Raw genomic sequence first — 13,070 nt, forward strand, 5'->3', positions numbered from 1 at the left:
TTTCTTTCTGTACGTGGCTGCTGCAGGTCTAGCTCGTATCTCACTGGTTCCCGTCATGATATCATCAAGCGAGATTTGGATGGTCGGCCAAATATTCCGCAACGTCGTTTTGTGGCGTTCCTGAAGACGCGCTATTGACTGTTGGCGATGTGACTTGGCAAAATAATATAAACCATCACCTCGCCTCGGGTCGACGTTGATCATCAATCCCATTCCTCGAATCTGCTAGACGCTCGTTCATTCCTCAAGTGTCGCTACGAGCTATCCATCTTTCACAATGGCGATCCGATCCCTTTTCCAGGCCTCTTTGCTGGCCCCTCTCGTCTCCATCGCTTCCGCAAAGCCCATCTTCACCGGAAGCAATGGTTCATTCGCGGAGACGCAGAAGCTTGCTGACCCGAAATACGGCCCAACACCGGGTGAAGACCCAATTTTCAGCACATACTATGGTGTTGAGGCCCCTTTCCCTGGTTATCTACGAGATGCCGTTTTACCAACCAAGACCGGCCCGCCCGGCGAGGATGATCAAGTCTGGCAGAACTTGCTATCCGCCGAATGGATTATTTTCGACTTCTACCAACAAGCCGTCGAGGCTTTCAACGCGTCGGCCTTCGTCAAAGCCGGCTATCCTAACACCACATACCAGCGTATTCAAGAGATCCGAAATAATGAAGCCGGTCACTTGCGCATCTTCCAAAATCAAATTTCACCCACTTCCGTCAAACCCGGCGCCTGCCAGCACCAGTACCCATTTGACGACCCCATTTCCTTCCTAGCTCTAGTAACTGTCCTCGAAATTTCGAGTATGACTTTCTTAACTGGCCTTGTGGAGTCAGCCAAGCTTGAATCATCGCATGGAGCTATGATCGCAATTGCTGAAACCGAGGCGCGCCACGAAGCCTGGAGTTTGCTTGAGATCTGGAAGACCAACCCCTTCGGTGGCCCATCCGATACCGTTTTCCCCTATCCCAACCAAATTCTCGACACGACCAACGCCTATATCGTACCCGGCAGCTGCCCCGCTCAGAACCCCGAATACCCATCGCCGCGCCAAGGACTGCCCGCCTTAAGCGCCGCTAAGAACACCACGTCTCTGTTGCCTGGGTCGAATATCGGGCTCAGTTTCGTCGACCCCACGAACCAGCCTACCTTCGACGCGAACACCCAGTACTACGCTGTCTTCTTCCACGGCACAAACAACATCAGTGTACCTATCAATACGTCGTGCTACCCCGCGCAGGAGATCCGCGTTACAATCCCCGCGCAGTTCGAGACTAAGGGTGTTATTGTCGCCGTCGTAGCCGACACGCCTGGTGCCCCTACCAAGGAGTCCGTCGTTGCTGGCCCGGGTATCATCCTCGAGCAACCTGCCGCATTGGCCACCAAGTTATTGTAAATATGATTCGATGAGGGATTCGGGTTGGAGTATATGTAGGTAGTGTGGGATGGTTAATTTGTCGTTATATAGATGGGAGGATTGCTTAGATACCGGTTTACTCTAAAAATTTTGGCAATGTCAATGTTTAATCCCTTCCTCACACGAAGATAAAAGCGTCGCAATATATATCTATTTTAAAATATGATTCGCAGATTGCTGAATCAAAGATCTAGTACATTCGTGCCACCAAGACCCTGGCTTCACAGTAGTTTATTCCTGCATCGATGAGGACCTGTCGCACGCCCCATCTCCAAAGCTTCTACCTTGTACACTACTCCTACCCAGCCAGCGCCGCAACCCATTCACAAACTTCCTTCACACACGTGCTATGGTCGCTCACGACCATCTTATCGCAGACAAGGGATGCAATAGCATTATCAGCGACGCATTGATGGTAGTCATTTAGTGCGTTGTTGTTGGTACATTAGGGCTGGCGTCGCGCGGGATGCTCTACTGCTTAGGGGGGACGTACGAGGGTGGAAGGGTTGGGTGGGTTATGGATGCTGGGGGAAAGTCTGTTGGTGTAGTGGGAGGGGGAGGGGCGGTGATAGTGAGTGCGATAGAGGAGAGGAGGGTTAGGATGCTGAAGTGCATGTTGATTGTTGTTGGTATCGAGTTTGAATATATGATTCGATGTCGTGAGAATGTCGAGGTTTATGGGGGAGGGTGAGACTTGAAGAGCCTATGGTTGCGGGGAGAGATATAAATGCTGCATCGTTTGTTGGTGTCGCGATTTTCGCGCGCTGTGTTAGAACTGATGCAGGTATCACCATGTCATGGGTTATTTGCAAGGTAAGTTTTACCAAAACACAGCTGTATGTTGAGGTACGGGATCCTGACTGGAGACGAACACACTACGAGCGCCTCTGAGCTGGGATAGTTAAGGCCGAGATGATTGATGGGTGCTTCTGTTGTATTGAAGGTCCTTTGAAGGTATTCCCGTTTATTTCTAGATTGTTGTCCTACCACAGGCCTCCTTGCTCCAAACGTCTCAAAAACAAAGCAAGCGAGTAATATCGCTTTCACTCGAAAGAAAAGAATGACAATCGTACACGTTACCACCAAATCCTCCATGCCATATTTATACACTGAGACCCTGATCGACCACTATCCAGCCGACACCAAAACGCACGCAATGGCGAGGATCCTCCAGCTTGGCTTAGAGCTCTGCATCCTTCTGGGCTCTAATTATACGAGAGCTTCGTGGCATTATTGATGAATTCATTCCACTTAGCCGTAGTATTACCTTCACACACACCAGCCGAAGTACGTTTGAGTTCGCAATGATGTTCAAATGCTAGAGTTGGCGATACAGTCAGTTAATCTAACCTCGCATATCCGAGCGAGACCCACGGAATGGAAACACTAACCACAGGCTATCTCCGACGACTCATAACATTTGAAATATTCACACTCGGTCCAATTATGTTCAGCCCTGCCTTTATCGCACGCGCGCGTAGTGACCTCATGGCATTGTTCATAGTTTCCCGAATCGGGACAACCTGGCACAAGGCCTACGAGATCTCCCCTGGTGTATTCGGGGTCAATGGAGTCGTCGCACGTGGCGGTAGAGAGGAAGAAGGCGAGGATGATTCTGTTGAGATGCATTTTGATTTATCCGGTCTAGTTTGAGGTCGATTCGATTTGAAGGTCTACAATGCTAAGGTTTGAAGCTAAAGACCGCGACATTGGATGGACTTTTATCAACAGAGCGACAGCCCCTGCAAGGAGGGATATAAATTGATTATTATGTCAGATAGGTATTTTCATCTACTTGAAGTAATTGTTTAGCTTGCTACGACAAATAACTTTTGATGACTAGGTACGACATGTTATATCTCACCTAAGGTGCGCAGCCAAGCGCTTCCCTGTCACAAGATGTTTGCCCTCTGCAGAGATGCCAAGAAATAGTTATATATTGAATACATTGGAGTTTATATCTGGCCCCTGAGATTTATACGCTACTGGCAATGGCAGGAGAGGTGATTAATGAGGGACCTTTTAAGGCGGCCCAAGTCGTTCGAACGTGATATTAATATGTAATATCCATTTCCCTCCACACGTTACCAACTCCGTATCCATATATGGGGTAGTTTCAAAAAGGGCCTTCGACGGTGCAGTTGAATTGTTCTCCTAATATCAAGATTCCGGTTAGTCAATCGACCTTATAATTGTTCCATCTCAGAGCCTAGCCTTATTCCCGTATATCGAGGTTATGATTACATGGAAGGTGGGGGATGGGATGGCTTTGAAAAGGGGTAGGAATAAAACACTTACCGCAATCGTCCTCATATTTCTGAATGCAAGCCTTCTGATCGTCGGTGCTCCTATGCTGATCGTTGCAGAAGACTATTTCTTTATCGTAGCAACAAGCGAAATAATATTCAGATGCATTCCTATCGGGACATTGCGCGCTCCGGGTAGCGTAATGGGAACGGCCCCCGCTACTAGCGAGAAGGTTTGGAACTGCTAGGCCCACAGTGGCCAAGAGAAGAAGGAGGGTAGCTGGGGGGATGTTGGCGTGCATTTTGGCTGTGTTAGCTTCTAATATATATGTGAGGCTAAGGGATATAGAAGTTGATGACAAGATGCGAGCGATTTGAATGGCTTTTTATGGGCGGAAGGAGAAGCCCTATGGATGAACATAATTTGATGTTTGTGCCAGTTGGATATTTTCATCTATGTAAACGAGCTGTCCCGCTCCCTACGGCCGAGTTTGAGAGTGGCGTACCGCATCTTGCGCGGTCGAGAGCCTCCTACTCGTCAAATGTTTGCTGTCTGAAGATATGAACTTATATTAAGTAGGCGAATACCGGAACTCGTATTTTACTGGCCTTGGTGTAGCTTCGGGGATTGGATCTATAATCGAGAACTGATGCTCACGTTGGCACATCATCTAAATAAAACTACGAGAGTTTTAAGGGAGTTAATGGATATCCCAACGCATCGCACATTAGTTATTCTTAGTCGGGCATCCTCGATGATGACTATGGGTAGGTACCCAGCTAGGATGTGTGTAACCCCCTCACAAAAGGGGCAATATTGATGTATCTACATAGACGTACTAATAACAACTCATCGCGCTTGAATGCCCATGGAATAACATTAGAATAGTGATACTACTCCTGAGCTGGAATTGAATACGAATTATTCGCGAGCGATACATTGGCCTTCGGGGCCCTTCTAGGAGTGGTAGTGTATGATGGAGATTTTTGAAAAGGGGATTGAGATGGGAAAAAAAGAAGAAAAAGAAAAAAGTGTTGGCCATCTGGTGAATCGAACCCTAGAGCCTAATGATACTGTAAAGATGTAGTAGTATAATATGCTTTTGGTAGGAAAAGCAGACGCTGGGTAAAGATACCATTGCGCTATGTATCGCTAGGCCGTCTCAACACGGCCTTTGCACCAATTCTTGAGTCCTAGAATTATTTTGATTTATATGTCTTGTTTTCGGGCCTAAATAAAACTGTGGTCTAAGCGGAGCACGGTGAAGGGCGTGGCTTTAATAGGGTCGCTTTGATGGCTTCATTACTCTGCTCAAAGTAATAAGTTGGTATTTGAGTTTATGGCCTTATACACTGTTCATAATTTTATGAATGATAAAATCCTAGGTGTCTAGTTGATAAAGAGGGAGGTGTGAACACTATTCTGAAGTTGTTTGTGTTGGCCTTTGTGAAATATGATGTTGAAAAAGGGCTGCTCTCGCACTTATAGGGTCAATGATATATCAGGTTACATATTGGAACATGTGAGTTTGAGATGATTCATATATCATTGTACATGTCTTAAAGCACTTAAATACTCACATCTCATCGCATGCCCAAAACTTAGGGATGCAGGTCTTTAGCGAAATACCAGCGAGTTGCTAACAACTCATCTATCATATCTGATAGAGAATTCACGCCTGTTATTTATCCCCGCGAATCTCAACTTTTCTTATGAAACGTGTATATGAATCTATATTACTATGGCTAAAGGTATTTATAAATGGTATTGAGTCCCAAATTCTTCATTTGAATTCTCTTTTCCGGCCATTCTCACAATTGGGTTGAATTGTTTGATTCGGAATTTAAATTCCTCAATTATAATTTTGATATGCCGGTCCTTCAAGACGTCCCTTGTACGCAATGCCTCCTTAACCTAATGTACTGGAGTGGCATTGGTGCAATTCAGATGTGTAGAAAATCCAGTAGTATGTCGCAATCTTGCCCTGTAGTCTCTGTTAGCCTAACCGTCCTTCAACAAATGCCTCGAAATGCAACCATTGTATTCAACTGGAAAAGGATTGTGTCGCTGTGTGTATTTTGACATTTCCTTCACGAACGAACCTTCTAACCACCACAAGCCTATAGGGGTCGTGGCAATACGGGCTCAGGAGCTACGGAGAGTTATGACTAAGTTACCCAAGGACCATACGGTAGGTTACCCTGTTACAATGAACTAAGTTTCTCAGCCAAATATTCTTCAGACAGAAGTTAAAAACGCCCAATTTGCCGTGGCGAAAGCTATCGAGTTTCAGAGACAGCTGATCGAAGATGATGGACAAAAACAACGTCAAGCTAATCCCCTTGAGCGTCTTTCTAGCGCTGATGAGAGGATAGCTACTTCTCTCGAACGAATTGCGACTGCTACGGAGCAGGGTCTTGAACAAATTCGTGAACAGACTACTGTTATGGCTCGTGTTGATGAGGCGTTTCGTAAATCCCCTGATGAGTGCGCGATCGTGGTATGTTGTCACCTCGCAATTACTAAAGATACGAGTTCATTAACCATCCTATTCTAGGCAAAGGGCGAATGCCGCATCTGTGGTCTCTAGTTAGGGGTGTTCCTGATAGGTTAAGGGGTTTGAACACTTGATTTCGGGCCAGGAGTCAAGTCAAAACAAGTTAAAAAGCAACAACATTCAATCCCTTCATCCATGGAGCGTCATGGGGCGTTTATTACAATTGCTTCACGGCGTGGCAGGCAGAAAAGGAGCAGCAATACATTAGAGGCCATGGTATTAGATAGATAGGGTCACTGGACTTGGAAATATGATAACCATGCGCAACAATCTAGCGGCTTGTCACTCGTTATATCTATATTCTACGTATTAGTACAAGTAAATACAGAGAAACTTGAACCAGATACTCATCATTTCCAGGCTGACCCAGGTAAGCGCTATGAAAGTGGTCAAAAACCTGGCCGTTGAGTTGATAGACCAGACTTACGTTGGCTACATACCGTTAAGAATATACGGTGTATAGGGTTGATGCTTACCTCAGGTCAAAGGATTAGAATGCCTCTATCATATCGCGATGACAAAGCCATCCCTTCACCTCTCCGGACCGAATATAATCAAGAATCATCCCAGCAACAACCCGGAGCGGCAGGCTTCTGGAACGGCGGTGTACCGGGGGTGATCTCCCCGGTCCCCCAATATCAACACCTAGACATCTAGACACTCTACGCGAAAACCAATCCTGCCCTCTCCCCATTACGCGATGCCCAGCTTACTATTACCAAAAGCAGATCTAGAACAAGTCCCTGCAATCTCGGTCTCCGCAGCCACGTGCGGGCGTTCATTCTGAGACGGGACGACAAGAGGGCAGGGCTAGGTAGCTGAAACGCCTAGGGCCGGGAAGGGGGATCGTCGGTGAGGCATGTCCGGCGTCTGTGCGCGACGACGTCTGTTCGTCCCGAGTTTCAGAGTTTGGAACGTCTTTACACTACACTGCACCGTTGTTATCCTTGAATGCAAGTAACTAAGGTATGGATGTGTAGGTGGGAGTCGGTGGAGTTGCATCGCGTGGTGTGTTTCACAGGACGGGATCCGCGCTGGCGGGATGGCCGGGTTGGTGGTGGTGATGGGATGGGTTTTTACTATGCTAAATTGGTAGTGATGTGGAAATGGCATTGCGCTGCATCGCGCAACAGCTCTTTGACACCGGGATTCTCTCGGCGCATAGTATTGTCTATGCGGTTGTATCGAATCGCGATGTCTAACTCGACCTAGATTCTCGACCGTTATTAAGTATAGACGCTACTCAATCCAGGCAATGGGGTCTGAAAGCTACGTGAATAAATGAAGAGATTTGAAGCTGAATTGCTACTTAGCCAGCCAAGCTACGCGCCGCGACTGTGAATACGAGAAGCGCTCGTAGGAATATATGTGATGCAAAGCGACACCGACACCGACGCCAACGATGTTTCGTCAAGAGACGCGAAGTTGGAACAAAGTTTCGTTTTGACAAGCAGCGCAATTGTATCACCAACACGAACCCCTCCATTGCGACACTGCGCTGCTTATCTGCCTTTGCAACTTCATTACGTATCGGTGTGTTACTCTACATCGACGCCAGGCAGCGGCGCGGATGAGGGGTAGATACGCAGCGCAGGTAAGAGTTTTCTGGGGAAGCTATTCGATGCGGTATTACTATGATGCTTACCTATAGTATGTATCTGCGCATATATAGAGAGGTGATGAGGCCGAGAAAAATAAGCTCTACGCTTTTGTTTGATGTTCCTGCTTGTCCCTCTGTTCCTCTGTTTCATCAGGGGGCGAGGGTCAGGGTCAGGGTGAGGTCGAAGTTAAGGTGAGGGCTCCGCTGCCACGCCCAGACCCATAGGTAGATTAGATGCCTAGATGCTTGGATTTGGCTTGGGGAGGGAGAAAAGCTTGATTTGGTAATTCATGCGATCAATCAGACCGGCCGGGAATGCTGGTCTATGGCGTACATAGTATAACATTATGCCCCTGTCGGATTGTCGTCGATATCGGACGGTTCCCTCTAGGTACGGAGTAGAGAGGTATATTACGGTGGAATATAATTAAACCGGGTGTTAAGTCAGATCGTAGGCGGCCTAGCTGACGACGAGTGGACAATTGATCGATCGCTCTAGGCGGATTTGGGGTCTCTTTACTACCTGTTCGTAAGCCAGGCAGTAGAGCCCGACCGACTTGACCCCAATACTACCTAGGTAGGTACTTTATGCATGCGTTGTAGGCGTCTACTTTTTTTGTACCACTATGAGTATAGTCGAGACGTCGCTCGGGAGAAGCGATTCGCTGGAAAGTGAGTTTGCGTTGTGTATGTGTGTGGATGAATTGAATGAATGGCTGGGGTTAGGGCTGATGGAGATTAGGAGAATTCTGCCCTGGCGCTGACGCTGACGCTCTTTGGTGCTGGTATTGGTGCTGCCGATACCGATGGCCCCTTGCTTTGTCGAGCTGTCGTGTCAGGTTCGTGCATGCAGAGGTACATACCATACCTACTACTACGATGTACCACAGCAATCCATCAGTCAGCAGTAGTGGTAGTAGGAACAGTGCAACTTTGAAGTATATTATTGATAGTTTTGCATCACGGCTCGGCCATTTAAGCCCCCATTTCAGCTGTGAGTGGTATTTGGCGGATGTATGTCTCACGGTCTGGCCGTTGAGTTAAGTACGTAAGTCGACTTCGATGCCCGACCTGACATTGACCGTGGGTGGGCACACCTCGTTGGCGATGCATCTTCGACGTACACACAACAATTCTACACCATCCGAGAAAAAAGAAAACTTATGTATGTCAGGTTTAGTCAAGGAGAAAACACACCCCCTTGAAGAACAGCGATGCGCGTGGTCGACGAATCAGCTTGCTCGGTTGGACCCTCCCACCCCACGAACTTCAAAGTAGGAGGTGGTCGCAGCAGCGGATTGGTTGGTTGACAGACATAGCCCATTAATATAGGCCGAACTTGTCTGCACCAATTCTCCTGCGAAAGAAAGCAGAAGAAGGAAAAAAGGAGGGCTCGGTGACCTGATTCCGAGGTGGCGCATTTGCCCATCACGGCGGTAACCAGCCAGCCAGGTAAAAGAGAGGGTACGCCGTCACCCGGACGGATGATGCATCAATGCATGCAAAGAACAGAGTTAGGTAGTACATTACATTACATTACATTAGCATGGCTGGCTGGAATTGATGTTGATGATATGATGAGGGATGATCAAATACACATAGTCCTCTCTCGTATTCCGTCATGAAACTACGGATGGCAAATATGTTTCCTTGATGTTTTCTAAAGTTTGTGTGATATTTGATTATCGACTATTCCTTCTATTGTCTAGGGCGAGTTTTCAATGAAAAAAAGCCGGATTCTCAAAAGGGTATATGTAAAAAATCATGTGCAGGCCAAGATGTGAGGTGGCTGGGGGGTGTGGTGGGAGGAGAGATGTGATAGGTTGATTGGCTGCATTTCCTTAGTCTTGTTCCTTGCATGTGTCAGTAGCGTCGGTTCGTGTGTGTACGTACGTGCAAGTGTAGGTAAGTAAATCTGTAAATCTTGGTGGTGGCGGCAAACGGTTACGGTCTATGTAACAAGGTCGTTGCGGAGCGCTTCACTCCTAGTGCTGGTGGGTAAGAGATATATCGAGTTAGATCGCCCGCTATCGGCAAACAAAATAATATTGCAAAAATATTCCGGAGGGATGGACGGAGGCATAGAGGAAGAAACAATACCTAGGTACTATAGAAGAGAGATAATAACGATTGGTGATATGCAGTCAGCCCGGCTATGAATGAAACTTGCGGTGTTAAGAAAAATCAAGATATAATACCATCGTCAAAGTTTCGTTTCGCCAATCGCAGACAAGGGACTCTGGCTATAGTGAAACAATTATTGAGCCCGAGCCCGACTTCAGATGAAACGGGGGACTTTTTCATACCAAACCAGAATCAGAACCGAGCCGAATACCACCCATGTCACAGTTCGGTCATGACAATCTACCACAATTTTCCAGTCAATGCAAAGAAGAAACTCAATTGTGAAGCATGTAGAGGACAATTCAGTTTAACAGAAAAAGAAAAAATCGTAGCGTGGTATCATTGCATCTCAAGGACTATCCTAACCTATCCATCCTATCCTGCCTTAGATATTTCCATATTTCGCTAATAGCAGCGATGATAGACCGATTTCACCCCATGTTAGTTTTCCCCAGTCAGCTTATTTGCATATTGCTTGTGTTGCTGCTTTCTGCTTCTTATACCCTAATACCCTGTTGCGGCCGTGGCTCATTAACAAGGCATTGCATTGTGCGCCCAAGGTATCATCAATCAACACCTCCAAATTCCATGTGCCCCAACCTCACCAAATAATAATGATAATAAAATTTCATGCATCCCATTCGCCTGTCCGTATTTGCATTGCAGTTGCAGTAGTAGTAAAAAGAACCATGCGCCCCGAAACCTAACTCCGATATGTTGTGATGGATTGATGTAATGCCTCTCCCAGACCTCATGCCCCAGACTGATTGGTAGATTAACATGAAATGAAAGCAATGATATAGGTATGATATAGTAGTGGAGAGTGTTAAACACGTAAAAATGTTTATGGCTTAATGCGCATGCTTCGTCTTCGGTTCATGTTAAGACCACTTAATAAGCCCCTTTTGCCTGATATCGGGCTCGGCGACACTGGTTGGGCAGGTGGTTGCTTGGTGAGGAGTCGCGGGGCAGATTCTCGGTGCGCCCGCTTCATAATGTCATTGTAAGTTACCGGTGTCTGAGGTGGCGTCACAGGTGCAACTGTGGGCTCTGTCTCAGATCTCGTCGGTTGCTGGGGGCGTTGTGGCTGTTCTTGTTGTTCCTCTGATGCGCGCGACATGTCCGGGCTAGATGATGAGAGATCGGTAGTAGAGGGCGACCAACTCATGCTATCCCTGTAGCTAGCATCTTTAAGATTGGGTCGGCTTCTCTTCCTAACCAAACTTAATGACTTTTGAAATCTGTGAAAGGCTTTTGTTGGTGTCTTCGGTACTCGAGGGTTTGCATCAGCTGATGCAGCTTCCTTCGAGACGGACTCGAGTTTGTAGTTGCCGCTAGCGAAAGGGTCTTGGCTGAGGAATGACGGGTTTTCCTTAGGCAAATCTACAGTCGATGCCAGGCTGCTCTTCCGTGGTGGGTGGCTCGCCGTGCTGTCGAATGAGTCTGTTCGGGAAGATGAAGTAGTAGAGGCTCTTGATCGAGGCCCCCTTACAGGAGACACTGATCTTCGGCCACTTGCTAAGTCCACCACACAAGGTCTTCCAATAAATATCACTGAAACTGCTCTCGCGGTGACTTCCTTGCTCGCGCGTCGTACTGGAGATTCTTCCGATATGTCGCTGTCTGAGTCATAGTCGCCTTCATAATCAGAAAAGTCGTTGGAAGAGGAAGAGGCATCTTCCTCTGAAGATAGGTATGCATCGTGCGGGTCGGTGGTAGGCGGTTCGATCGTGTCAAGTTTTAAGGATTCTATAAACCTCGATGCCCTGAGGGCACTCCTCTCTGGTAATTTCGGGGCCTCAATAGTAACCTCTCGGGCATCCATAACCGCAGTTCCTTCCATGGCGTCCATATCTGTAAAAACGTCGTCGGGCAGCTGTTCTGCGGCGGTCGTATACGATGCGATGCTAAGACGAACTTGCTCTCGAGAATCCTTACCAGGTTTTCTAGAAGCTATGGGTCTTTGATTATTGTCTAGTCCATTCGGTAGTCGCGATTGTTCCAAAGACATAATGGTTATTTCGTTTCGTATTCTAAGATATTGGCCCGCTGTTGTGGAGACCCTTAGGCGTCGTGTAATTTAGTAGTAGAGGATAGTACACGATAGTTATATTGGCAGTAGTAAGTAGTGTGTGAGCTGGAACTGAACCTGTTCGCTCCGCAAAGAAAAACTCGTAAAAAAGCTGAGACCAGCTCTTTTCTAAGAAAGAAGTTAGAAAGAGCACATTATGGACTTGGTATGTATGTGTATGGAGACCAGAGGATTTCATAAGTTGAGAAGTTGGGCAGTGGGTGGTATACATATTCGTCGGATCCTCTCTTCTGCGTATATAAGTGGACAGTGGGGGGAGGGATGGAAAAAAGGAACGTAGCTACGTACCTATGGCTTAGACAGGGGTTGCCGGAGTTCCCCTGAACCTGGAAATCTGGAACACTGGAACTCAAGTCTTAGCGGGTGTTGTAACTCTCAGGCCTTCAGGACCCTGGAAATGGTAGATGCCGGGGGTAGAGTGTAAGAGGGGGGCCACGGGTAGGTTGATGCGTTTCCTCAGTTTCTCACACACAGCCCAGTTCGTCTCTTCTAACCAAGGAGAAACAGTGCGAAAGTGAAGAAACAAAAATGGTAAACGTAATTATTACGGTAATACGGGAGACACGACGTATAATAATAGAAGAATCTTGAATAAGAATGGCCCGAGGAAAAGAAATAAGGGTTTGTCCGAGAAAAATGATAAGTGAGGTGTTCGCGGATGTTGCCCTCGACTACCCAATATGTAGTCGTTTCAAATTGAACAAGGGAATATAGAGCACTTCGGGCGTGGCTTCTAAGAAAGGATATCCGTTGGTTAACTTACAAGACTTACTGACAGTAGCGTCGAGTCTCGGACGAAATTATGTAGATAATAGGTCGACAATCATATAAATTCGTAGGTTATGTATGTAAGGATTGCAATGTAATTGCGATTCGCCCGAGCGCCGGTGTATGTAGGTTGTTGTCGTACGGATGTAGGTACGGATGAACAGCTGAACAGTGGTTAGGATGATAGGATGATAGGATTTGTGGGTGTCCGTAGATAATCTGTTAGTTTGTAATTTGTTGGAAATATGTTGGGAGGTATTTTCTG

General features: G+C 46.9%; 4 protein-coding genes across 4 annotated transcripts; 1 reads left to right on the forward strand and 3 right to left on the reverse strand.

Annotated features, from left to right (window-relative positions):
* The first annotated feature begins 99 nt into the window (after positions 1–99).
* F4822DRAFT_187563 (ferritin-like domain-containing protein) lies at positions 100–1,529 on the forward strand. Its single transcript, XM_051453504.1, has one exon. It carries the CDS (start codon positions 278–280, stop codon positions 1,394–1,396), a length of 1,119 nt encoding a protein of 372 aa, XP_051317272.1. The 5' UTR covers positions 100–277; the 3' UTR covers positions 1,397–1,529.
* Positions 1,530–1,966: 437 nt separating this feature from the next.
* F4822DRAFT_396933 (uncharacterized protein) lies at positions 1,967–3,089 on the reverse strand. Its single transcript, XM_051457582.1, has one exon. The coding sequence runs from the start codon at positions 2,510–2,512 to the stop codon at positions 2,213–2,215; it is 300 nt and encodes a 99-aa protein (XP_051317273.1). The 5' UTR covers positions 2,513–3,089; the 3' UTR covers positions 1,967–2,212.
* Positions 3,090–3,411: 322 nt separating this feature from the next.
* On the reverse strand, positions 3,412–3,965 carry F4822DRAFT_442462 (uncharacterized protein; the record flags this gene model as incomplete). The annotated part of the gene is made up of 2 exons (XM_051462986.1): positions 3,412–3,571; positions 3,716–3,965. 2 exons carry the CDS (start codon positions 3,963–3,965, stop codon positions 3,534–3,536), a joined length of 288 nt encoding a protein of 95 aa, XP_051317274.1. The 3' UTR covers positions 3,412–3,533.
* A 6,606-nt stretch (positions 3,966–10,571) lies between these two features.
* F4822DRAFT_187592 (uncharacterized protein) lies at positions 10,572–12,486 on the reverse strand. Its single transcript, XM_051453505.1, has 2 exons — positions 12,326–12,486; positions 10,572–12,145 (listed from the first exon to the last, which is right to left on the reverse strand). Exon 2 carries the CDS (start codon positions 11,954–11,956, stop codon positions 10,790–10,792), a length of 1,167 nt encoding a protein of 388 aa, XP_051317275.1. The 5' UTR covers positions 11,957–12,145; positions 12,326–12,486; the 3' UTR covers positions 10,572–10,789.
* Between the last annotated feature and the right edge of the window lie 584 nt (positions 12,487–13,070).

This window comes from Hypoxylon trugodes, assembly GCF_022578975.1.
Source record: "Hypoxylon trugodes strain CBS 135444 unplaced genomic scaffold F4822scaffold_3, whole genome shotgun sequence".
Taxonomy (NCBI): domain Eukaryota; kingdom Fungi; phylum Ascomycota; class Sordariomycetes; order Xylariales; family Hypoxylaceae; genus Hypoxylon; species Hypoxylon trugodes.